The sequence below is a fragment of the Macaca fascicularis genome, chromosome 15 (genome assembly GCF_037993035.2).
Source record: "Macaca fascicularis isolate 582-1 chromosome 15, T2T-MFA8v1.1".
NCBI classification, from domain to species: Eukaryota; Metazoa; Chordata; class Mammalia; order Primates; family Cercopithecidae; genus Macaca; species Macaca fascicularis.
Window position 1 is genome coordinate 62,752,200 of NC_088389.1, and position 27,753 is coordinate 62,779,952.

The 27,753-nt window shown below is 42.3% G+C and overlaps 1 protein-coding gene across 8 annotated transcripts in view; it reads right to left on the bottom strand.

Moving 5' to 3' along the window:
- MELK (maternal embryonic leucine zipper kinase) overlaps positions 1 to 27,753 on the bottom strand; it is a 106,543-nt gene that overhangs the window by 76,400 nt on the left and 2,390 nt on the right. For 6 of the 8 annotated variants that reach the window (XR_012424565.1, XM_074017067.1, XM_005581288.4 and 3 more), the window contains exons 2-7: positions 21,456 to 21,551; positions 19,745 to 19,830; positions 14,000 to 14,116; positions 8,339 to 8,482; positions 6,062 to 6,130; positions 3,710 to 3,802 (exon numbers count right to left, since the gene is read on the bottom strand). Coding sequence is in view for 7 of the 8 variants with exons in the window: in XM_074017067.1 (XP_073873168.1) it covers positions 3,710 to 3,802; positions 6,062 to 6,130; positions 8,339 to 8,482; positions 14,000 to 14,116; positions 19,745 to 19,830; positions 21,456 to 21,513 (567 nt within the window). In the remaining variant the exon portion in view is untranslated. Of the gene's footprint in view, positions 1 to 3,709; positions 3,803 to 6,061; positions 6,131 to 8,338; positions 8,483 to 13,999; positions 14,117 to 19,744; positions 19,831 to 21,455; positions 21,552 to 21,858; positions 21,975 to 27,753 lie in introns of all 8 variants that reach the window. The other 2 variants (XM_065530344.1, XM_065530345.1) reach the window with 1 other exon arrangement.

Genomic DNA, 27,753 nt, shown 5'->3' on the forward strand with positions numbered 1-27,753 from the left:
ATTTAGTAAGTACCTCAAATGACTCCTCAGTCCACTATCCTTTAGACACTCTGAGAAGGACAGGAAGTTGAACAAACATGGACAAGAAAACAATTTAAAATTACATAGGAAAAACCCAGATACACTCAAATCAGCAGATTTTCATCACCTCTAAGAATCTTGTGAGATCAAGCATACAATTATCACTCCTTCTGGGAAACTAAATGGAGTAGTGGAAACAGTACCTCACTCCATTCAAATCTCACTCCAGCCTGGTCAACAAGAGCGAAACTCCGTCTCAAAAAAAAAAGTCTGTAGAGCTTAAGTGAAAATTATTAAATGTATATAGCATGTGAAATTCTTTTTTTTTTTTTTTTTTTTTGAGACAGAGTCTTGCTCTGTCACCCAGGCTGGAGTGCAATCATACAATCTCTGCTCACTGCAACCTCTGCCTCCCAGGTTCAAGCGATTCTTCTGCCTCAGCCCCCGAGCAGCTGGGATTACAGGTGCACATCACCATGCCTGGCTTATTTTTGTATTTTTAAGAGAGACAGGGATTCACCATGTTGACCAGGCTGGTCTCGAACTCCTGACCTCATGATCCACCCACCTCAGTCTCCCAAAGTGCTGGGATTACAGGCATGAGCCACCACGCCCAGCCCACATGAAACTCTTGTACACTGTTGGTGGAAATGTAAGATGGTGCACTCACTATGGAAAACAGTATGGAGATTCCATAAAATATTAAAAATAGAATTACAATATGATCCAGCAACTCCACTTCTGAATATATACCCAAAGAATTGAAAGCAGGATCTCAAAGAGATATTTGTACACTCATATTCCTATCAACATTATTCACAAGAGCCAAAAGGTAGAAGCAATCTAAGTATCTACCAGTGGATGAATGAATAAACAAAATGTGGTATATACATATAATGGAATATTATTCAGCCTTACAAAGAAAGGAATTGTGACACATGCTACATGAATGAACCTGAGGACATTATGCTAAGTAAAATAAGCCAGTGACAAAGAGACAAATATTGTATGATTCCATTTATATGAGGTTCCTAGATTAGTCAAATTCATAGAGTCAGAAAGCAGAAGGGTAGGGGAATAGGGTAGGCAGAAATGAAGAATTGTTTAACAGGTATAGAGTTTCAGTTTCGCAAAATTAAAAGAGCTCTGGAGATTGGTTGCACAACAATGTGATTATATTTCAGTACTACTAAACTACACATTTTAAAAACAGTTAAGATGGTAAATTTTGGCCGGGCGCGGTGGCTCAAGCCTGTAATCCCAGCACTTTGGGAGGCCGAGGCGGGTGGATCACGAGGTCAGGAGATCGAGACTATCCTGGCTAACATGGTGAAACCCCGTCTCTACTAAAAATACAAAAAACTAGCCGGGCGTGGTGGCGGGCGCCTGTAGTCTCAGCTACTTGGGAGGCTGAGGCGGGAGAATGGCGTGAACCCGGGAGGCGGAGCTTGCAGTGAGCCGAGATCATGCCACTGCACTCCACCCTGGGAGACACAGCGAGACTCCGTCTCAAAAAAAAAAAAAAAAAAAAAGAAAGTGGTGAGAGACCTAACTCTCCATTTAAAAAAAAAAAAGATGGTAAATTTTATGTTATGTGTATTTTACCACAATTAAAAATAAAAAGTATCCAGCATGATTCCAGGACCATGATAAACATTCAGAAAACATTTGGTCCCTTTCCTATAATGCACTAAGAAGCTACAACATCATTTCTGTGGTATTTCTGCCAAATATACATAACCTGAATCTAATCATAAGGAAACATCAAATAAATTCAAATTAATGTACATTCTACTATAAATAACTGGCCTCCTCAAAAATGTTGAGATCAAGAAAAATAAAGCCTAAGGAAGTCTTCCAGATTAAAAGGGACTAAAGAGACACAATATGGCCGGGCGCGGTGGCTCAAGCCTGTAATCCCAGCACTTTGGGAGGCCGAGGCGGGTGGATCACGAGGTCAGGAGTTCGAGACCATCCTGGCTAACATGGTGAAACCCCGTCTCTACTAAAAATACAAAAAACTAGCCGGGCGTGGTGGCGGGCGCCTGTAGTCCCAGCTACTCGGAGGCTGAGGCAGGAGAATGGCGTGAACCTGGGAGGCGGAGCTTGCAGTGAGCCGAGATCGCACCACTGCACTCCAGCCTGGGTGACACAGCGAGACTCCGTCTCAAAAAAAAAAAAAAAAGAGACACAATAACTAAATGCAATAACTAAATGTATCCTGCACCAAATACTAGACTGGGGGGGACAATAAAACTGTAAAGGACATTATTGGCACAATTAATACCATTTGAATATGAATTATGAATTAAATAAATGGTATCAATGTTAAATTTTGACACTAAAGTGTGGTTATAAAAGGAAAGGTCTTTACTTTCAGGAAAAATATATAAAGAAATATTGAGTGATAAAGAGATATGATGTTTCTAGCTAACTCAAATGATTCAAAACAAATGCATATATATAAACATAGAGAATGATAAAGCAAATAAGGAAAAATGTAAAAGACTGTGAATTTGAGTAAAAGATATACCATTCTATTTTTGCACTATCCTGTAAGTTAGAGATTATATCAAAATAAAAAGTCACCAAAAACAGTTCCCATCTTCTCGTGTTAGGAAGTAACTTGGTATTCCCAAAGTTCCTTACACTAGTTCCAAAAGATGCTCTCCATCAAAAGTGGATCCCATAGGCAAATAAAATCAGGACCAGCTGCTATCTGTGATGTTCCTTTCCTGAAGGATCACACTGCACAAGAGTACATTAAATATTTGGAGGCCGGGCACAATTGTTCATGCCTATAATTGGGAGGCCGAGGTGGGTAAATCATTTGAGGTCAGGAGTTTGAGACCAGCCTGACCAACATGGTGAAACCCGTCTCTACTAAAAATACAAAAATTAGCCGAACGTGGTGGCAGGTGCCTGTAATCCCAGCTACTTGGGAGGTTGAGGCAGGAGAATCGTTTGAACCCAGGAGGCGGAGGTTGCAATGAGCCAAGATCGCGCCACTGCACTCCAGCCTGGGTGACAGAGTGAGACTCCATCTCGAAAAAACAAAACAAAACAAAACAAAAAAAGATTTGGACATGTCCTAAAATAAAAAACCCGTTTAACCGAGCAGTTCCTGAGCTTTTCACAACTACAGTGTTTTTTTAAATCCTATGACACTAACATCAGCAAAACTAGTACTCCAGAGAATGGGAGGAGCTGCTAATTTGATAATTTGAGATACAGCAAATATAAATCAGGCAAAGCCCAGTCCTTCTCAGCCTGGACTCCTACACAGGGCTGCTGGCCTTGGAGAATCAGCTATGAATAAACAAAGCACAGGTTTTCTCTGTGCTAACCAGCATCTCTGAAAACTGAGCCTGGAACCTCGGTCTTTTGTTCTATCCAGCTAGACTAACCAGTCCAAACTATGGCACTATTTAATTCAAAAGCAACCACAACAAGGACACCAGAAATATCCCTGCTTCAAAAGTATATTATGTGTTACTATATTTATTGCAAGTTATTAATTTCATTTATAAGTATATATATCTCACTCACCAAATAGACTGAACTCTTTGATTAACAAGATTATTTCTTACTTCATCATTATACCCCCAATGCACAGTGCCTGACTCACTACAGGTCACCAATATAAATGCCTGTTGATTATATAATGAATTAATCAATGAATAATTACCTCTGATCCAAGATATGATTTGCCTTGTATTAATTCAGGTGCTGCATAAGCCAGACTCCCACAGCATGTCTGCAGATGGTAATCCTTGTTACCCTGTCAATAAGATAAAAATGAAACACTTATTAATTACAGCCCTTAAGAGAATTAAACCTTGATAAACATCCTTTTCTTTTTTGAGACTGAGTCTCACTCTGTCACCCAGGCTGGAGTGCAATGGTGCAATCTCAGCTCACTGCAACTTCTGCCTCCTGGGTTCAAGTGATCCTCCTGCCTCAGCCTCCAGAGTAGCTGGGATTACAGGCGCGCAGTTTGCCACCATGCCCAACTAATTTTTGTATTTTTGGTATAGATGGGGTTTCGCCATGTTGGCCAGGCTACTCTCAAACTCCAGACCTCAGATGATCCACCCACCTCGGCCTCCCAAAGTGCTGGGATTACAGGCATGAGCCACCGTGCCTGGCTGATAAAAATTATCGGCCATTTTTATTGTATGCCAATTTTTATGGCACACAACATATAACATAAAATTTACCATCTTAACCTTTTTAAAATGTATAGTTTAGTAGTACTGAAATATAATCACATTGTTGTGCAACCGATCTCCAGAGCTCTTTTAATTTTGCAAAACTGAAACTCTATACCTGTGCATTTTATGAGCACAAGCAAAGAGAAGCTAGATGAAAAACTACCCCACATTATAAAGGATTTCTGTAGCCAACGCAATACTCTGTATACATGTGTGCATGCACGTGTGGTCTCTGCTTCTCTGGATTCCCAACACCACTACAACCTGGCATGAACAAATCCTTTTCCCTTAGCTCAGTCAAATCAGGTTCATACTTCCCTAAATATCCACATACATAAATAAGCCTAGCATATATCCAAGCATCCAAGTCTTTCCATCCCCAAGTATCCCGGGGGGGAAAATTTATTTACTGGACCTTATCTCCAGTATCAAATCTTTACAAATACAGAAGAGCTCTATTTTTTTAGAGGGAAAAAAGCAATATGTTACATAGAACAGTGCCTTCAAAGTCTGTTTTCTAGATGCAGTTATAAGACAAATCACTCCCTTAGCTTCCAGATCTGTTAAAATGAGTAATCTGCTCATCCTCCTCTGCCCTCCCACAGAATATCAAGACATAATGAAAACAAAGCTACAGTCCAACAGCTGCATAGAGTTCTTACAGCTGGCAAAGGATTTGTGAATTGTGAGATGTCATTTACAACTGAAACAACATGCCCAGGAGCGCGCTCCTCGGAAGAAGGCTGAGGCAATCCTCTCCCAGGCAACCCCGCTTTCCTTAGATGTGTCTATGTGGGTAATCTGTGGCAGCCATAAATGAAGGCACACAGGGTCTGTCACAAGCCTTCTCCACTGCCTCCCATGGAGAATGACTTAAACCAGTTTATCTGTTCAAAGTATGTTTTATCTTTACATGTCTGTCAATCAAAAAAAAACCTGCCTTCTAGCATTTGGTTCCCAGAAAAAAGGTTCCACTGATAGTTTCTGAAGAGCCAAGGGAAACAGAGAAGAATCAGAAAGAGTCATTCTGCCAAAGGGGTAAAATCTGCTTCCCTTTGCACCTAGCTAATTCTGATCGGGACAGGAAACAGTAATGGGACTACAAAAGCCTGAGACAAGTCTGCAATTTCAACATTCTTAATGAGTGTAGACAGCTCATTTTTGAGATTGTGAGTACCATGATTAGAGAACTCCAGAGGAAGCCTCCAACAGGCAACCACACAGGAGATCTGCTGCAGACAGGACAGCGAGAAAGTTCAGTCACCTCAAAGAGAAGTTATGCTGGAGAACACCAAAACGTAACCATGGAATGCAAATTAAGGAAATATATAACAGTTATAAATTTAGAAGTGCACATGGGATTTTTCCTTCTTTTAAAAGGAAAGGGGATTGTTTCTCAAAATGTAACTAATTGTTAGCTATAGAACCATTTGGATAATAGATTTGCACTAAATTCTCAACTTTTATCTAAACAAACAAAGGCATCATCTAGTGGCAATATACTCAAACTGCAAGCACATTGTCAAGTCAGCATTCTTGCTATAATAGCCTCAAGTCACCTCTGCACTGCAAATTTTCACAGCATACTCATGGAGTCTTCAGCAGGACCAATCTTAGAACTAGGGCAGTGACTCTCAATCTTGATTGCATGTTATGATCATCTAGAGAACTTACAAAAACTACCGATACCAGGGATGAAATTTAACATTCTTCTCAATGGATGCAACCAAGCTCAATAAAGACTAAGTGGAAGTCAGGACGAAATCACGCACTAAGAAACAAATGCATTTACAAAGAACATAGATGCATCTTATTTCTGTACTTACCTTGGGTTTTGCACAGAGACCAAAATCAATCAGCTTTAATTTATGATATTCATCAAACAGCAAATTTTCCTGGGAAAACAAAGATATTTTGATAACTGTATACTGACTTCCTTATATCAAATCCCACCTCTAGCCATTTCTAAAAATGATTTAAGGCCGAGTGTGGCAGCTCATGCCTGTAATCCCCCAGCACTCTGAAGGCAGAGAGGAGAGGATTATTTGAGCCCAGGTTTTCAAGATCAGCCTGGGCAACACAGCAAGACCTGGTCTCATTTTTTAAAAATAAATTAATTAAAATGAGTAAAAATGATCTAAGGTTGTTTCTGTTAAAAAATCTGGATACTACAAACTGAAAATGACTAGAAACTAATGAAATGACAAGAAGTATATAAGGGAAAAGAAGGGCCAGGCACGGTGGCTCACACCTATAATCCCAACACTTTGGGAAGCTGAGGCGGGCACATCACCTGAGGTCAGGAGTTCGAGACCAGCCTGACCAACATGGAGAAACCCCGTCTCTACTAAAAGTACAAAATTAGCCAGGCATGGTGGTGCATGCCTGTAATCCCAGCTACTTGGGAGGCTGAGGCAGGAGAATAGTGTGAACCTGGGAGGCAGAGCTTGCAGTGAGCGGAGATCCCACCACTGCACTCCGTCCTGGGTGACAGAGTGAGACTCCGTCTTAAAAAAAAAAAAAAAAAAGGAGGGAAAAGAGGAGGAATATTGATCACTCTATCACTTCCCCACAAGACTCACTAGTATAAACCATTTTCTCCTATTTTCTCCTTGGTGTTCTGAGGGTCAACTACAAGCAAACACCATTTGTGCCAAAAGCAAATTTAAACCAAAAGAGTGAGTTCAAATCAACGAGTTCAGTATAAACAGGCGGAAAAAGAGTTTCCAGCCAGGTGCCCTGGCTCATGCCTGTAATTCCAGCACTTTGGGAGGCTGAGGCAGGCACATCACTTGAATCACTTGAAGTCAGGAGTTTGAGACCAGCCTGGCCAACATGGCAAAACTCCGGACCTACTAAAAATACAAAAATTAGCCAAGAGTGGTGGCAGGCACCTGTAATTCCAGCTACTCAGGAGGCTAAGGCAGGAGGATCACTTGAACCTGGGAGGCAGAGGTTGCAGTGAGCCAAGATTGCGCCACTGCACTCCAGCCTGGGTAACAGAGCAAGCCTCAGTCTCAAAAAATTAAAAATAAAAATAAATAAACGCATATATACATAAAATAAAGATACAAAAAATTAGCTGGGCATGGTGGCATACGCCTGTAGTCCCAGTTACTCGGAAGGCTAAGGTGGGAGAATCACTTGAGCCCAGGAGGTTGAGGCTACAGTGACCCTTGATCATGCCACTGCACTCCAGCCTGGGTGACAGAGTGAGATCTTGTTAAAAAAAAAAAAAAAAAAAGACATTTATAAAGTCACACACAATTGACAGATACACAGAATGCTCCTAAATGCATCCAAAAAGCCTACCAAGGCCAGGAGTAGTGGTTCACACCTGTAATCTCAGTACTTTGGGAGGCCAGGGCAAAAGGATAGCTTGAGCTCAGGAGTTCGAAACCAGCCTGGGCAACATGGTGAAACCCTGTCTCTACAAATAACTAAAAAATTAGTCAGGCATGGTTGTGTGCACCTGTACTCCCAGTTACTTAAGAGGCTGAGGTGTGTGGATCACTTGAGCCCTGAAGGTCAATGCTGCAGTGAACCAAAATTGCACCACTGCACTCTTGTCTGAACAACAGAAAAAATAAAAATAAAAGTAACACCTCCCAGAAGTCAAAAATAAGAGGAAGAAAGGCTGGGTATAGTGGTTCACGCCTGCAATCCTAGCACTTTGGAAGGCCAATGCAGGTGGATCACCTGAGGTCAGGAGTTCAAGACCAGCCTGGCCAACATGGTGAAACCCCATCTCTACTAAAAATACAAAAATTAGTTGGGCATGGTGGCTTATGCCTGTAATCTCAACTACTAGGAAGGCTGAGGCAGGAGAACTGCTTGAATCCAGGAGGTGGAGGTCGCAGTGAGCTGAGATCACACCACTACACTCTAGCCTGGGCGACACAGTGAGACACCACCTCTAAAAAAAAAAAAAAAAAAAAAAAAGTAAGAGGAAAAAAGAAATGTGATGTTATGACTGGAGCAACAACAACAAAAAATAGCAAACCTAAGATAGATTCCTAAACAGATCATTTGGAAACCTAAAACTAACAGGTAAATGATGCTGAACTCTCAGGTGAGCATCTAACTATGATGCAGTCACTTACTGGCTTGAGGTCCCTGTGAGCATAGCCCTGGCTGTGCACGTAAGCGACAGCAGATACTATCTGACGGAAGACAACCCGGGTCTCCTCTTCTGACAGGCGATCCTGGGAAATTATGTAGTCAAACAGCTCTCCTCCAGGGCAGTACTTCAACAGCAATGGAATCACAGATATTGTTACAACGTACAAAAATCACTTCACAGAAATTTAAAATCAAAAAGTACACTTAACTCAGATATTATTAATTTGACTTTATAGGGAATAGAACCGAGTAAGGCATATTCAAAAGTACACTCTCAGGATCAAACAAGTCAATAATGACTCCAGGAATGAGAACAATAACTCTTTCCTCGAACAGTTTTATCACCAGTAAGTAGAAGTAAAACCAACTACCACTGTGATTTTAAAAAGCTCATCCAGGGTTTTATATTTTTATAGCAAAGTATTAAAACCCATTCTCATCTTAATGCACTCTCATTTAGTGTAATTACCTGAAATTTTAAAACCCAGCAGTAATTATTGTTTCTCTATCCCAAAGACCAGTGGTTTTCAATCTGTACCAGAAGGAGCCCAGGTCTACAGAGGTATCTCAGACGCTGCAGAACAGGTACCAGAGCACAAAGCTCAAGGCTTTCCATCCCTTTCCCAGGGCAGTTCCACTTTTCTGTGAGCTGGGTTTCCATTTTAGCAATATCAATTAAAATTACAAATGCATATAGACTTGACCTCACAGTTCCACATTTAGTTATTGCTCTTATAGATGTACTCACTCATATCAAAAAACAGTACTTTGGTCAGGCGCGGTGGCTCACACCTGCAATCCCAGCACTTTGGGAAGCCGAGGTGGGTGGATCACTTGAGGTCAGGAGTTTGAGATCAGCCTGGCCAACATGGTGAAAACCCGTCTCTACTAAAAATACAAAAAATTAGCCAGGCGTGGTGGCGGGTGCCTGTAATCCCAGCTACTCAGGAGACTGAGGCAGGAGAATCGCTTGAACCCGGGAGGCAGAGGTTGCAGTGAGCCAAGATTGTACCATTGCACTCCAGCCTGGGTGACACAGTAAGACTTCGTCTCAAAAAACAAACACCATCACTAACAAAAAATGTACCTTAAAGATCATTTACAGGCCGGGCGCGGTGGCTCAAGCCTGTAATCCCAGCACTTTGGGAGGCCGAGACGGGCGGATCACGAGGTCAGGAGATCGAGACCATCCTGGCTAACACAGTGAAACCCCGTCTCTACTAAAAATACAAAAACTTAGCCGGGCGAGGTGGCAGGCGCCTGTAGTCCCAGCTACTCGGGAGGCTGAGGCAGGAGAATGGCGTGAACCCGGGAGGCGGAGCTTGCAGTGAGCTGAGATCCGGCCACTGCACTCCAGCCTGGGTGACAGAGCGAGACTCCGTCTCAAAAAAAAAAAAAAAAAAAAAAAAAAAAAGATCATTTACTACAGCAGCAGTGTTTGTAAAAGCAAAAGACTAGAAACAACTGTCTTAGTCCATTTGGGCTGCTATAACAAAATACCTTACACCAAGTAATTTATAAACAAGATAAATGTATCGCTCACAGTTCTGGAGTCTGGGAAGTCTAACATCAAGGTGCCAGTAGATCCAGTGTCTAGTGAGGTTCTGTTGCTCACAGTTGGCATATGCTATGTATCCTCATGTGGTAGAAGGGAGCAAACGAGCTCCCTAAAGCCTCTTGTATAAGGGCACTAATCCCATTCATAAGAGCTCTGCCCTCCAGACCTAATCACCTCCTTAAAGGGCCCCAGCTCTTAACACTGGGGATTAAGTTTCAACATACAAATTTGTGGGGAACACCAGCATTCAGACCTAAATGCTGATACTAGATAAACTATGACACGGAATGGAATTCTAGGCAGTAATTTAAAAAAAAAAAAAAAAAGGAAGCTCTTTACAAACTGCTATGAAACAATGTCCAGTACTAAGTTAATAAAAGACTACAAATTGATATAGTGGCTTGCAAAAGCATTATGCTGAGCAAAAGAAGCCTAACAATAAGCAAAAGAATACTGTATGAGTCATTTACATCACATTCTAGAACAGATTAAACTAATCTGCGGTGATAGAAATCAGATGAGTAGGCCGGGCGCGGTGGCTCAAGCCTGTAATCCCAGCACTTTGGGAGGCCAACACGGGTGGATCACGAGGTCAGGAGGTCGAGACCATCCTGGCTAACACGGTGAAACCCCGTCTCTACTAAAAAATACAAAAAAATAGCCGGGCGAGGTGGCGGGCGCCTGTAGTTCCAGCTACTCGGGAGGCTGAGGCAGGAGAATGGCGTGAACCTGGGAGGCTGAGCTTGCAGTGAGCTGAGATCCGGCCACTGCACTCCAGCCTGGGCAACAGAGCGAGACTCCGTCTCAAAAAAAAAAAAAAAAAGAAATCAGATGAGTAGTTGCTGGTAAGGGCAGGGTGACTATGGTTACAGCGAAAACTTCAAAAGGGCAGGAGAAAACTTTCTGAGGTGGTAAGAGATGTTTTACACTTTGGGGTGGGAGGTACATGGGTATATACATTTGTCAAATTGCATACCTAATGTGCACATTTTATTATATCTAAATTACACCTCAATAGGAAATTTTTTTAATGTTATCCAATAAGTTTTACAAAAAGAAAACAGCCTACTTCATATTTCCAAATAAAGAAATACAAAATAAAGAGAAATAAAAATGTCTGAAATATCTGAATGTGCTCAAATGGTCTCTAAGATCAATTGTTACATGGGAAAAAAACAAGGTGCAAAGTAATAATTTGTGACCATTTGTGTGACAGAAACCAATAAGCAACACACACACATACACACACACACATATAAAATACACATACGTATAAAATATCTGTAGGTATCTACAAGAGACACAAGAAAAATACATGAATGGCTCAGAGAAAAGAAAATGTGAAGGACAGGAGCGGTGGCTCACTCCTGTAATCCCAAGCACTCTGGGAGGCTGAAGTGGGCAAATTGCCTGAGGTCAGAAGTTTGAGACCAGCCTGGACAACATGGTGAAACTCCGTCTCTACCAAAAAATACAAAAATTAACCGGAGGTGGTGGCACATGCCTAGAATCCCAGTTACTCAGGAGGCTGGGGCAGGAAAATCACTTGAACCTGGGAGGTGGAGGTTGTAGTTAGCCAAGGTCACGCCATTGCACTCCAGCCTTCAAGACAGTGTGAGACTCCGTCTCAAAAAAAAAAAAAAAAAAGAGAGAAAAAAGAAAAAGAAATGTGATGACTGGGGTGGAGCATGGTTGCTCACGCCTGTAATCCCAACATTTTGGGAGGCCAAGGAGGGAAGATCGCTTAAGGCCAGGAGTCCAAGACCAGCTGGGGCAACAGGCCAAGACCCGCATTTCTATGAATAATATAATAAAATTTAAAAATTAAAGAATATTGGATGACTGGGATGTAGGGGAAATAGAGGATTTTGTTTTTAATATATACTCCCTTGTACCTTTCTTTTTTTGAGACAGGGTCTCACTCCATTACCAAGGCTGGAGTGCAGTGGTGCAGTCATAGCTCACTGTAGCCTATATCTCCCAGACTCCTCACCTGAGTCTCCCAAGTAGCTGGGACTACAGGTGTGCACCACTATATCCAGCCTTTTTTTTTTTTTTTTAAGTGGAAACAAGGTCTCACTATGTTGCTCAAGCTGGTCCCAAACTCCTTAGCTCAAGTGATCTTCCCACCTTGGCCTCCCAAAGTGCTGGGATTACAGGCACAAGACACTGCACCTAGCCACTCTCTTGTACCTTTAAATTTTCTCCTAGATTCATGGATGCTTGGGAGATTTTGTTTAACAATTTTTTTTCTTTTTTCAGACAGAGTCTCGCTCTGCCACCCAGGCTGGAGTGCAGTGGCACAATCTCAGCTCACTGCAAGCTCTGCCTCCCAGGCTCAAGCAATCCTCCTACCTCAGCCTCCCAGGTAGCTGGGACTACAGGCATGCACCACCACAACTGGCTAAGTTTTTGTATTTTTTGTAGAAATGAAGTTTTCCCATGTTGCCCAGGATAGTCTCGAACTCCTGGCCTCAAGTGATCCACCAGCCTTGGCCTCCCAAAGAGCTGGAGTTACAGGCATGAGCCCCTATGCCTGGCCCTAAGAATTTTATTTGAACAAAGGGATCAGCTAAAAATATAAAGAGGTTTTAAAATTACCATTGTGGACCATGTAGATAGATCTACAGTGTAGTAACGGCAGAAAATAGTTCTAGATCCAAAACATTCAACGTTGTAATTTTTTTGTTTTTATTTTTTAGAGACAGGGTTTTGCTCTGTCACCCAGGCTGGAGTACAGTGCCATTATCATGGCTCACTGCAGCCTCAAACTCCTGGACTCAAGCAATTCTCCCGCCTCAGCCTCCTGAGGAGCTGGAATGACAGATGCGCACCACACGCCATCATACCCGGCTTTTTTTTTTTTTTTTGTACGTAGAGACAGGGTCTTGCTATGTTACTGAGGCTGGTTTTAAACCACTGGTTTCAAATGATCCTCCCACTTCAGCCTCCCAAAGTGCTGGGATTATAGGCATGAGAGGACCTGGCCAAAATTACGATTTTTAAAATATGCTTTTAAAACAGTACTAACCTGTGAAAATCATGTGCAAATTACATATTATTTGGCGGAGACTAACAAAAACTAAACAAGTTGAATAATACAAGTTCTAAAGATATCTTTCAAGACAAAAAGGGCAAGTTAAAACTTGAAATTGCTTGGTTTACATAACAGACACTGGAAGCTACCCAGTGCTGTGTGTTGAACTGTCACTGGTAAGCCTAATCCTTGGGTCCTTTTAAGAAGAGAGACATTTGGAAAGAGACAGAGCTACACAGAGAGGAAAACACCATTTGAAGACGGAGGCCAAGATGGGAGTGGTGCATCTATAAACCAAGGAGTGCCAAGGACTGCCAGCAACTACCAAAAACTAACAAAGAGGCAGTAAACAGATTCCCCCTCAGAACCTCCAGAAGGAACCAGCCTTGCCCACATTTAATTTCAGACTTCAAACCTCCAGAACTGTGAGACAATGAGTTTCTGTTGCTTTAAGCCACCAAGTCTGTAGTACTTTGTTCCAATAGTCCTAGGAAATTAATATACCATATAAAACTAGAATGAGGCCGGGCGCGGTGGCTCACGCCTGTAATCCCAGCACTCTGGGAGGCCGAGGTGGGCAAGGTCAGGAGATCAAGACCATCCTGGCTAACATGGTGAAACCCTGTCTCTACTAAAAATGTAAAAAATTAGCCGAGCGTGGTGGCGGGTGCCTGTAGTCTCAGCTACTCGGGAGGCTGAGGCAGGAGAAGGGCATGAACTCGGGAGGTAGAGCTTGCAGTGAGCCGAGATTGCACCACTGCACTCCAGCCTGGGCAACAGAGTGAGACTCCGTCTCAAAAAAAAAAAAAAACTAGAATGAGTCCTTCCCTCTAAGAGAAAATTCTAACATATTCTATCTAATAAGATGACATTTACACTGAATCTCCAATTTATTATATACATCTACTTGATCTAAATTGTTACAAATGGAACAAAACAGGTAAGTCGCTTAACATCTATTCTAATCTTTGAGGTGAAATGTACTTTTCTCTTTTACTACTGATAAAGTGACGAAATGTTTTTAGGTATCTGGAACATACTACTAACCTCAAGAACCATGAATATTTTGTTGGCTGTCTCTAGCACATGGTAGAGTTGACATATATGCTGATGTCTCAGATTCTTCAAGGCCTCAATCTCCGTTTTGATTCGGGGCAAATCACTCTGTGACAAAACATCATATGGAATGAGCAATAAACTTACTCCGGTGGTATTCCAAGCTCCAATACTACCAGCTTTAATACTAAGTAGCAAAAGCTATCAAAAAGCCCCCCAAAAATTGTTCAACACTACAGAAAAATATAGCAAAATTTATTTGCATGTACATAAAATGGGCATTGGAGATTTTATGAAAGACAGGTTCAATGTGGGTCAACAGTACAACATCCAGGAAACAATCTCAGACTCCTTAGGTTAGCATTCCAAACAAGGAAAATGACAGAAACACTACTCAGTTATCATGCCTAAGCTACCACTTTCAGCCTCAGCAACACCGTTTAAGAAGTATGCTGAGCAGAAAACCAGTGAACTTAGGTAAAAGGTATATGGGTATTCACTGTCTCAGTCTCCTATCTTTTCTGAGGTCTTGAAACTTTCAAAATAAAAACTTGGGTGGGGAGACGAAGATAAGCCAAGCTGAAAAAACTTTAAAGGACAGAAGCTTAGAAATATCACCAAGTAAAAAGTAAAACTTCATTATAAAAAGGGACTTAGGCCTGGCACAGTGGCTCACGCCTATAATCCCAGCACTCTGGGAGGCTGAGGTGGGCAGACCACCTGAGGTTGGGAGTTTGAGACCAGCCTGACCAATCTCATCTCTACTAAAAATATAAATTAGCCAGGCGTGGTGCCTCATGGCTGTAATCCCAGCTACTCAGGAGGCTGAGGCAGGAGAATTGCTTGAACCTGGGAGGCAGAGGCTGCAGTGAGCCGAGATCGTGCCATTGCACTCCAGCCTGGGCAACAAGAGCGAAACTCCGTCTCAAAAAAAAAACAAAAAAACAAAAAGGGACTCTGGGCCAGGCGCAGTGGCTCACGCCTATAATCTCAGCACTTTGGGAGGCCAAGATGGGTGGATCACCTGAGGTCGGGAGTTCAGGACCAGCCTGACCAACATGGAGAAACTCTGCCTCTACTAAAAATACAAAATTAAAAATACAAAATTAAGCCGGGCGCGGTGGCTCTCGCCTATAATCCCAGCACTTTGGGAGGCCACGGCGGGCAGATCACGAGGTCAGGAGATCGAGATCAGCCTAACACAGTGAAACCCCGTCTCTACTAAAAACACAAAAAATTAGCCGGGCCTGGTGGCGGGCGCCTGTAGTCCCAGCTACTCCAAAGGCTGAGGCAGGAGAACGGCATGAATTCGGGAGGCGGAGCTTGCAGTGAGCTGAGATCGCGCCACTGCACTCCAGCCGGGGCGACAGAGCCAGACTCCATCTCAAAAAAAAAAAAACAACAAACAAAAAAAACAAACAAAAAAAACCAAAATTAGCCGGGCATGGAGGCGCATGTCTGTAATCTCAGTTACTCGGGAGAATGATGCAGCAGAATTGCTTGAACCCGGGAGGCAGAGGTTGCAGTGAGCCAAGATCATACCCCTGCACTCCAGCCTGGGTGACAGAGCAAGACTCCGTCTTGAAAAACAAATAAAATAAAATAAAAAGGGACTCCGTCTAATGGCCAGTGGCTCAGGATCCAGTTGTCCAGGACTATGCAACTAGATGTCACGTCTTGACAAAGAATCAACTGCAACTTTGACTATCTTAGTATGATAATCTTTTTTCTTCGTGGGGAGGAAGCCTGATGACTAAAACCAGGGAAGTAATCGGCTGGGCGCGGTGGCTCATGCCTGTAATCCCAGCACTTTGGGAGGCCGAGGCAGGCAGATCAAGAGGTCAGGAGATCGAGACCATCCTGGCTAACACGGTGAAACCCCGTCTCTACTAAAAATGCAAAAAAGTTAGCCAAGCGTGGTGGACGGCGCCTGTAGTCCCAGCTACTCCAGAGGCTAAGGCAGGAGAATGGCGGGAACCCAGGAGGTGGAGCTTGCAGTGAGCCGAGACCCACGTCACTGCACTTCAGTCTGGGCGACAGAGCGAGACTCCGCCTCAAAAAAAAATAAGTAAGGCCAGGCCTGGTGGCTCACGCCTGTAATATCAGCACTTTGGGAGGCCGTGGCGGGCGGATCACGAGGTCAGACGATTGAGACCACGGTGAAACCCCTAAAAATCAAAAAAAAATTAGCCGGGCATGGTGGCAGGCGCTTGTAGTCCCAGATACGCGGCAGGCTGAGGCAGGAGAATGGCGTGAACCTGGGAGGCAGAGTTTGCAGTGAGCCGAGATTGCGCCACTGCACTCCAGCCTGGAGGACAGAGCCAGTCTCCATCTCAAAATAAATAAATATAAAAATAAATAAAACCATGGAAATAATCAAAATACATTAAAATCCTAGGAAATAACTAAAATAAGCATAATAACAACAGAAAATATAAAAACAAGTTTAGAAATCATGTCATACTGACGCTTTAGAATAAGTTTTGAGCATCAATGTGATAACACATTTTGTGTTATTTAACATTTTGTTTGCTATTTAAGTATTTGAAATGTTAAAGTAAGTCATATTAAAGTTATAACTGAAATTTAAACTGCTTAAGGGTTAAGCAGTTTAAACTGCTTAATCTAATTGATACTCATGTTTAAATGCTCAAGAAAAATGGTTTTAATGCTTTTTTCTTAGATTAATAAATAGAAAATAAAAAATTGAATAAAACAAAAAAACTGAAGGAAAGCCTGAATTGTCCACTGACAGAATTTCTTATACTGGTCACTGTATGATTTTAGCATATATTTAGGAAGAAATTCAAAGAATTTAATGACATTGCTATAACAAAACTACTTACATTCTCTTTGACTTTTTTTTCTTCTGGAGACAGGGTCTTGTTCTGTTGCCCGGTCTGGAGTACAGTGGCGCCATCTCGGCTCACTGCACCGCAACGTGCCAGACTCAAGTGATCTTCCCGCCTCAGCGCCCCCAAGTAGCTGGGAACAGGTGTGTACCACCACGTCCAGCTAAACTTTTTGTATTTTTTGTAGAGAAGGGCATTCACCATGTTGCCCAGGCTGGTCTCAAACTCCTGACCTCAGGCAATCCACCCACCTTGGCCTCCCAAAGTTCTGGGATTACAGGTGTGAGCCACCGTGCCTGGCTCTCTTTGACTTATTTATGTGTTAATCAGAACTTATATCCTTAACAATTAAAAAAGTAGGTAACGGCCGGGCGCAGTGGCTCACGCCTGTAATCCCAGCACTTTGGGAGGCCGAGGCGGGAGGATCACGAGGTCAGGAGATCGAGACCACCCTGGCTAACACGGTGAAACCCCGTCTCTACTAAAAAAATACAAAAAATTAGCCGGGTGTGCTGGCGGGCGCCAGTAGTCCCAGCTACTCGGGAGGCTGTGGCAGGAGAATGGCATGAACCCAGGAGGTGGAGCTTGCAGTGAGCCGAGACTGCACCTCTGCACTCCAGTCTGGGTGACAGAGCGAGACTCTGTCCCCCCTCCCAAAAAAAAAAAAAAAAAAAAAAAAAAAGTAGGTAACAATTGATATTAAGCTCTATCTCATTCCGACAATAAAAACATCAAAACGAAATTTTTTTTAGACAGGATCTTGCTCTGTTGTCCAGGCTAGAGTGCAGTGGTGCAATCACAGCTCACTGCAGCCTTAACTTCCTGGGCTCAAGGGATCCTCCCACCACCACCTCCTGAGTAGCTGGGACTACAGGCATGCACAACCACACCTGGCTAAATTTTTTTTATTTTTTGTAGAGACAAGTCTTGCCATATTGCCCAGGCTAGTCTCGAACTCCTGGCCTCAATCAATCCTCTGGCCTCAGCTTCCCAAAGTGCTGGAATTACAGGGATGAGCCACCACACCCAACCAAAAATTATTGTTTGTGTTTGACAATTAAGAACATTTACAAAATGTTAGGCTGGGAGCAGTGGCTCACACCTGTAATCCCAGCACTTTGGGAGGCCAAGGTGGGTGGATCACTTGAGGTCAGGAGTTCGAGACTAGCCTGGCCAACATGATGAAATCCCGTCTCCACTGAAAATACAAAAATTAGCTGGATGTGGTGGCACACACCTGTAGTCCCAGCTACTTGGGTGGCTGAGGCAGGAGAATCACTTGAACCCAGGAGGCAGAGGTTGTAGTGAGCCGAGATTGTGCCACTGCACTCCAGCCTGGTGACAGAGTGAGACTCCATCTCAAAAAAAACAAAAACAAAACAAAACAAAAAAAAACAAAGAATAGTAGGAGGAATTAGAAAAAAAAGATGACTCAAGGTGACTTCAAACACCGGAAGGGGTATAGAAGCCCCAGAAAAACCACCAAAAGAAACAGGCTTTATCTCAATATAAAAATAACTTTTTATACATTGTAGCCAAGACCACAAATTGAATGGGCTGCTTTAGGAGGTAACAAGCTGTTCATCCTGGAAGAATTCACACAGAGGAAAAAGAGGCTGATTAGGAAAAGGATTTAATTAGATAACTTCTAAAGCCATTTTGAATAAAATGCTGGGACAGGCCAAGTGTAGTGGCTCACCCCTACATTCCCTGTACTTTGGGAGGCTGAGATGGGAAGACTGCTTGAGGCCAGGAGTTTGAGACCACCCTGGGCAACAGAGTGAGACCTTGGAGCCTGAGGTGGGAAGATCACTTAAGCCCGGCAGGTACAGGCTGCAGTGAGCTGTGATTGTGCAACTGCACTCCAGTCTGGGCGACAAAGTGAGACTCTGTCAAAAAAAAAAAAAAAAAAAAAAAAAAGCTGGGACATAATACTTATCTGTCCACCTATCTATACTACAAAAATGATTTATATATTTATATTTAGTAAAAGTATCATAATAAAGATGGGGCCAGGCGCAGTGGCTCATGCCTGTAATCCCAGCACTTTGGGAGACTGAGGCAGGTGGATCACAAGGTCAGGAGATCAAGACCATCCTGGCTAACACGGTGAAACCCCATCTCTACTAAAAAAAAAAAAAAAAAAAAAAGAAAAAAAACATACAAAAAAATTAGCTGGGAGTGGTGGTGGGCACCAGTAGTCCCAGCTACTCAGGAGGCTGAGGCAGGAGAATGGCGTGAACCTGGAAGGCAGAGCTTGCAGTGAGCCAAGATTGTGCCACTCAAAAAAAAGAAAGAAGGCCGGGCGTGGTGGCTCAAGCCTGTAATCCCAGCACTTTGGGAGGCCGAGACGGGCGGATCACGAGGTCAGGAGATCAAGACCATCCTGGCTAACCCGGTGAAACCCCGTCTCTACTAAAAAATACAAAAAACTAGCCGGGCGAGGTGGCGGGCGCCTGTAGTCCCAGCTACTCGGGAGGCTGAGGCAGAAGAATGGCGTGAACCCGGGAGGCGGAGCTTGCAGTGAGCTGAGATCCGGCCACTGCACTCCAGCCTGGGCAACAGAGCGAGACTCCGTCTCAAAAAGAAAAAAGAAAGAAAAGAAAAGAAAGATGGGACATATTAATATCCAGAAACACCTACAGACTACAGACTACAGATGGATGATACAGACTTCAAATATGTGCCACTGTCCTGCATTAAAATCTGAAGGACAAAGTAATCCCTTCCCTCAGATTACTTTTTAAAACCACAGATCTATGTTTTTTTAAAAGCTATAAAAATATTATTCTAAGAGCAGTAACTAGAACATTAGAACAATTCAGGTTTTAATTCACAAAACTGATCTATAAGTAGACTATTTTTAAAATAAATTTAAACTTACCCCTAGTGTGTTTTTATCCATGATTTTTATAGCTACCATCTCTCCAGTAAGGATATGGCAGGCAAGTTTGACCTTTGCAAAGCCACCTAAGTAGGAAAATGTATTATGAAAGCATAAGCAAGGACTCAGGCACAAACACCTTTTTATAAATAATAATTTTAAAAGACTCTATCAAGCCAAATTTTCCTAGAAGTTTGTGGCTTTTTTTTTCCTGTTGCTTCTTGTTATCCAATGTCTAGCTAAAGGTTTTTTTTTGTTTGTTTGTTTTTACCATGAAAGTGTATCTCTAACTTTGTAATAAAAAAAAAAAAAAACAGAACTCACTTTAGAAATTTGCTTTATGATTAACACTGCAATTAAATTTCCTTTATAGTTAACACTGCTAGAATACAATATAAAGTTGCTGAGGCCAAAGACAAATTATGTGAAAATTCCACTCAGTTTTAAAACTTTGAAGATAAGCAATTATTTTTCAAAACTGGATCAAAAGCTGGATAAATGTCTCCACTCAGGTAGCTAAAAGAAATCTCCAAATTAAAATTTCCAAAAAGAACTTCCTAGTAGTCTCTCCCATGGTCTTCTTCCTTTCAACAAAGGGCAACTCCATTTTCCCTGGTGCTCAGGCCAAAAACCCTGGAACCATCCTTAGCCCTTCTCTTTCTCTAGTACTCTAACCCATCAAGAAATCCCACTGGTAGCCAGGCGCGGTGGCTCAAGCCTGTAATCCCAGCACTTTGGGAGGCCGAGACGGGCGGATCACAAGGTCAGGAGATCGAGACCATCCTGGCTAACATGGTGAAACCCCGTCTCTACTAAAAATACAAAAAACTAGCCGGGCGAGGTGGCGGGCGCCTGTAGTCCCAGCTACCCGAGAGGCTGAGGCAGGAGAATGGCGTAAACCCGGGAGGCGGAGCTTGCAGTGAGCTGAGATCCGGCCACTGCACTCCGGCCTGGGCGACAGAGCAAGACTCCGTCTCAAAAAAAAAAAAAAAAAAAAAAAAAGAAATCCCACTGGCTCTGTCTTCAAAATGTATCAATGGTTACCTTGGGGGAAAGTAGGCAGGTACTCCCTGGAAACAGTCTATGTCTTGATCCACACAGGGAATATATGGGTGTGTGTATACATATATATGTGTAAAACTCCACTGAGATTATTGCACTTTGCATATTTTACTATATGTTATACCTCAATAAAAACACACACACATAGGTGTGTATATATGGGTGTGTGTAAAGTGTATAGAATCCCACCCCTTTCACTGCTTTTACTACATGACGCTCATCCACACCACCATCATCTCTAGCATCAACACCTGAATTATTGCAATAGCCTGCTAACATCTCCCTGCCTCTGCTCTTGCCCTCCTTCACCCAACCTCTTATCTACCAAGCAGCCACAGCAGCTCTGTAAAAACAAAGGTCAGATTACCCCTTAACTCAAAACTCTCCAATGACTTTTATTTAGAATAAAACTCAAGAAATAAAATAAATATTTAGAATAAATTTTTTATTTAGAATAAAATCAAAGTTCTTGCAATAACCTACAGGGCTTCTACTATTCTCCTCTCTGCTTGCTCCACTTTTTCTTACTGAAGTAGGTAGAAGAATTTTAAAACTGTATGGGTTAGACGAAAAACCTCATGCCTACCCAAATAATCTATACTCTCAAATAGTTGATCGATCCACTACCTCCAAAAAAAATAATAATTACCTGTCCCAATAGTTTCATGTAATTCATAATATTTGAGAAGTTCTTCATAATCTTTCATAGTCCTCTTGCAAGTTTATTTAGAATTAGAAAAAGAACCTAGAAGACAGAAAGTACATAATCAATAAAGGAAATAATATCGGATCATCTCCTCCATTCTTACAACTGCAAATCTAAATAAGTCTTATGCATATACACGATACTGAAAAAACTGATTATTGGCCATATGAAAAAAAGGATTCCTATCTCACACCATATATAAAAATGAATTCCAGATAAAGACTTAAAAAGTATGAAACATAAACCTTTAAAACTTTTTAAAGAATACTGTCATTATTTCAGGATAGGAGAGGATCACTTAAATAAAGTACCAATAATAATGAAAACAATTAATATATTAAACAACATTAAAATGAAGAACTTCAGCTGGGCACAGTGGCGCATGTGTTGTCAGCCACTAGGGAGGATTGCTTGAGCACAGGAGTTCGAGGCCAGCGTGGGCAACAGAGCAAGACCATGTCTCTAAAAAGAATAAAAATAAAAATAAGTTCTTCTATACATACAAAGACACCATCAAAAAAAGAAAACCATAAATGTGAGAAGATACTTGCAACAAATATAATAGTGGATATACACAGAAAATACATAAACTCTGACAAAACAATAAGAAAAACTCAACAGCAAAATAAGCAAATGATACAAAAAACTTTTCTTGGCCAGGCATGGTGGCTCACGCCTGTAATCCCAGCACTTTGGGAGGCCGAGGCAGGCAGATCACAAGGTCATGAGTTCGAGACCAGCCTGGCCAACATGGTGAAACCCCCATCTCTACCAAAGATACAAAAAATTAGCCAGGCGTGGTGGTATTCACCTGTAATCCCAGCTACTTGGGAGGCTGACACAGGAGAATCGCTTGAACCCGGGAGGTGGAGGTTGCAGTGAGCTGAGATCGTAGCCTAGGCAAAAGGGCAAGACTTTGTCTCAAAAAAAAAAATTTTCTCAAAGAAACACAAATGGCCAATAAAAACATGAAAAAGGGAGTCTCTGAGCCTACTCTGGCTTGGGAGGCTGCCTGAAGAAAAAATAATTAAAAAAAAAAAAGGAATGAGGCTGGGCGAGGTGGCTCACACCTCTAATCCCAGCACTTTGGGAAGCTGAGGCGGGTACATCACCTAAGCTCAGGGTTCGAGACTAGCCTGGCCAACATGGCAAAACCTGTCTCTACTAAAAATACAAAAATTAGCCGGGCGTGGTGGCGGGAGCCTGTAAGTAATCCCAGCTACTTGGGAGGCTGAGGCAGGAGAATCGCTGAACCTGGGAGGCAGAGGTTGCAGTAAGCTGAGATCACGCCATTGCACTCCAGCCTGGGCAACAAGAGTAAAACTCCATCTCCAAAAAAAAAAAAAAAAAGGCCGGGCAAAGTGGCTCACACCTGTAATCCCAGCACTTCGGGCGGCCGAGGTGGGTGGATCACAAGGTCTGGAAAAGAAGACCATCCTGGCTAACACGGTGAAACCCCATCTCTACTAAAACTACAAAAAATTAGCCGGGCATGGTGGCACGCACCTGCAGTCTCAGCTACTCGGGAGATTGAGGCAGGAGAATCAATTAAGCCCAGGAGGCAGAGGTTGCAGTGAGCCAAGATCATACCACTGCACTCCAGCCTGGGTGACAGAGCAAGACTCTCTCTCAAAAAAAAAAAAAAAAAAAAACGTGAAAAAATTTATCAGTATTATCAGGAAAACCCAAACTAAGAACCCAGTCATATACAATTTTAATATGAATATGATGTATTTTATTATTATGCTTCACAACTTGTTGGTTATATATACAGTTAAGTATACATCAAATAATACATAAAAATTAGTTGTGAAAAAAATTAGGTAGATCTTACTGATTTTGTCTCCCTGAGTTTTAAAATTAAGTAGTTTATTTTAAAAAAAAACCATAGAAATGAGTAGGGCCCTGTTATGCACATTAATAAACAAAGTCACACTCATACCATCTCTGTCTTACTTGTGGAAAATATCCTCTTGGTTGACTTTTAGAGATCAGCAGTGTGTCTGGAAGAACTGCAAATGCAGTCCTAGAAAACTCTTGAATTTGCTTTTATTCATTCATTTATTCATACAGATATTTACTGAGCACCTATGATATGCCAAACCTGCCCTTGGCACTAGGGCTGTAATGGAGAAGAAATGTGATTCTACCCTCATGGAGTGTATATTCTAGTGGAGAAGACAAAAGACAAATAAGTAGACAACAAATTAATAATTATAATTTATAGGCCAGGTGCGGAGGCTCTCGCCTGTAATCCCAGCACTTCGGGAGGCCGGAGTGGGCGGATTCCAAGGTCAGGAGTTCAAGACCAACCTGGCCAACATATTAAAACCCGGTTTCTACTTAAAAATACAAAAATTAGCCAGGCCTTGTGGTGTGCGCCTGCAATCCCAGCTACTCGGGAGGTTGAGGCAGGAGAATTGCTTGAACCTGGAGGCAGAGTTTGCAGTGAGCCAAGATCACACCACTGCACTCCAGCCTGGGCAACAAAGCAAGACTCTGTCTCAAAAAATAATAATAATTATTATTATTATCTATAATAAATACTGAAATAAAAATAAGCAACAGTGGTTTCTGAGAAGGTAACATTTAAGCCAAGCTCTAATTCGAAGGATGAGAATTGAGAAAATCAGCCCTGCCAGTAATCAGACTGTGATATTCCTATCAAAACTTGAACAATGGTTTCAATAGAATCTGAACATGACCATGTAAACAATGTTTCCATTCAAGGCTGTTAAAATAAAGATCCTTTATTTGGCTGACTTCATTCTCTTCAATGATATCCTCAGCCCCACCTCATTATTCCCTCATTCTGCCCCTTTCAACTCACTCTGAGACTACCCAAAATTCTCAAGAGTATGGTTTCTCTTGCTGCAGCAAGCTAAACACATCTAATGATTTTTACTACGGATGTGGTCTTTGGTCTGTAGGCCTTAACAGTCATAGCCCACAAAGAATTAGAGGGAGAATATTCCAGAAAGAGGGAATTTAGGTGCAGAGATCCTAGAGGAAGTAAAAGTTGACAGGTACTGAACTGAGACTGCTTTTAGAGGTAACAGGTGATGGAAATGCAGATCTGGAGCTGGGACAATTGGTTAGCCATGAGGCGAAGGAAAAAAAAAAAAACACATTGGATCTCTATCTCACACCATAACAAAATCAATAATAGTTGTAAAGACGTAAAAGTAAAAGACAAATCTCTGAAAAGTTGAAAACATATATAGCCAAGGCTTACCCATACCAAACCTACAGCTAGGAGTGGCAAAAGGAAGAAGCATAAAGATAGCTGGGCATGGTGGCTCATGTCTGTAATCCCAGCACTTTGGTAGGCTGAGACGGGCGGATCACCTGAGGTCAGGAGTTCAAGACCAACCTGACCAACATGGAGAAACCCTGTCTCTACTAAAAATATAAAAAATTAGCCAGGTGCTGTGGCCCATGCCTGTAATCCCAGCTACTAGTGAGGCTGAGGCAGGAGAATCACTCGAACCCGGGAGGCAGAGGTTGCGGTGAGCCAAGATCGCACCATTGCACCCCAGCCTGGGTAACGAGCTAAACTGTGTCTCAAATAAATAAATAAATATAATAAAAATTAAAAATTAAAAACTAGGCCTGGCGCGGTGGCTCACGCCTGTAATCCCAGCACTTTGGGAGGCCGAGGCAGGTGGATCACAAGGTCAGAAGATCGAGACCATCCTGGCTAACATGGTGAAACCTCGTCTCTACTAAAAATACAAAAAGTTAGCCGGGCGTGGTGGCGGGCGCCTGTAGTCCCAGCTGCTTGGGAGGCTAAGGCAGGAGAATGGCGTGAACCCGGGAGGCGGAGCTTGCAGTGAGGTGAGATCGCACCACTGCACTCCAGCCTGGGCAACAGAGCGAGACTCTGTCTCAAAAAAAAAAAATTAAAAACTAGTCAAGGTCAGTCACATGCCACCACTTCTGGCTAGTTTGTTTGTTTGAGATGGAGTCTCGCTCTGTTGTCCAGGCTGGAGTGCAGTCGTGTGATCCCAGCTCACTGCAACCTCCGCCTCTCGGGTTCAAGCGATTTTCCTGCCTCAGTCTCCCGAGTAGCTGGGACTACAGATGAACACCACCACACCCAGCTAATTTTTGTATTTTTAGTAGCGACGGCGTTTCACCACGTTGGCCAGGCTAGTCTCAAACTCCTGACCTTAGGTGATTCACCCTCCTTGGCCTCCCAAAGTGCCGGGATTACAGGTGTGAGCTACCGTGCTGGCCAAGCATGACTGTTTAAGCCTCAAATTGATGAGTGGCAGGTGCCACATAAACTACCTTCAAATTCTGTGTTCTTTACCCTGTTCTTATCCAGAACTGAGTGACTAGCATGTTACTAAGCCTTAATAATGGCCATGAATTTGGAAGACCTAGAGTGTGAGTTCAACCTCAGAAGTGTGGTAAGCTTATAAAGGAAGACAGAGTAATAAGAGAAGGCCCTTCATACAATGATGAGTAGTCTTCTTAAATTGAGGTGGAGAAAAATCTGAATGAAGTTATCAAAACCCCAAGAGCCACAAAGGACGTTTTAAAAATACCATTTTTCAATGCCTGAAACACTGATTCCATGAATCATTTTACTTGGAGAGAAAAGGAAAATTATTATCAGCAAGTAAAAAGCTGGCGGGGCACAGTGGCTCCCACCTGTAATCCTAACACTTTGGGAGGCCAAGGCAGGTGGATCAACTGAGGTCAGGAGTTCAAGACCAGCCTCACCAACATGCAGAAACCCAGTCTCTACTAAAAATACAAAAATTAGCCGGGCGTGGTGGCGCACACCTGTAATCCCAGCTACTTGGGAGGCTGAGGAAGGAGAATTGCTTGAACCCAGGAGGTGGAGGTTGCAGTGAGTTGTGATCATGCCACTGCACTCTAGCCTGCACAACAGGAGTGAGCCTCCATCTCAAAAAAAAAAAAAAAAAAAAAAAAAAAAAAAAAAAAAATTGGTCAATGAATAGAAAACTAGAGCAGAAGTTTTAGAAGGAAAAATATCAAAACTCAAGAAAAAAATTAAATCGGCTTTAAAAAACAGGGTTCAGTCTTCAATATCAAAGCAGAAACAGCACGCAAAAAGATAACATGCAAAAAGACATTCTGATAAAATAAACAATATTAAGCCATTTCCTAGGAAGAGATCACGCTAGACCCAACTTAATAAGTAGGTTGAAAATTTAACCTAACGAAATCTGCATGAACAGGGTAGGCAAACATTAGAAGCAGCAAGGTTAGGTCCCAGTGCTGAGGGAAAACTATTGATAGCAATGAAACATTCTGCTTCCACTGGAGTAGAAAAAGTTACTCATGGCAAAGAGATACCACAGAGGACAAATTTATTCTCACTGGGCACCTGAAGGCACAGGATTAAATACTTTAAACAGCAACACTAATTCAGAAATATTTTAAAGGGCATTTGTCAGTGGGGCAAATGTGGGGATAAACAGGAACCTCATCCTAAAAACAAACAGGAACCATAGGACTAAAAAATTCCAAAAGGCAATAAAAACAGTAAAAGTACAGAGGTCAACCTAAGTCTCAGAAATCTCTGGAATCCTGACACAGAAGAAGAAAAAGAGCAGGAGAATGGAAATGGAGAAACACTGGGCTATAAATCTGAATGCACATGTCTACATTCCATGCAAAGGACTGGACTATTTCAAATTGTCACTCAGAAAGAGAAAGCAATTTGTAAGATGTTGGAATTCACTTCCCAGATTAGGGATTTAAGAGTGTCATAATTAACTTAATAGACTTCTCCCTAAAGAGTTATAAACATCCCAGTCATGGCCTCTGGAAACTACCAGAGATGGGCTAGCTGTCCATTTAACAAGTAAGGTAAGACTGAAGCCATGTGCTTTTTTTTTCCCTTTCTTTCTTCCATTTTCTCTATCTACACCCTTCTCTCAAATTACACCATGTCTTTGGATGAGTAATACCAATGTGGGCCTAAATTATATCTACTCAATCCAGGGAATATCGTTGTGGATGCTATATGAGAAAACTGGTGCTTACATTACAAACTGCTACACTAATCGCAGATTATACTTGATTTGTAAATCTTTGTGAATGTGGAGCTGGTTCTAAATATTCTTATGTGTCCTGTTTATCCTCTAGAGTTTGTTAATATAGAATACAGAAAAGCCTTGTGAACAGAGTTACCCAACTTTGTAGCTGCTGAAGGAGGTATATTATCAGTCAATGTGGAAGACAGTCTCTCAACTGTGAATGA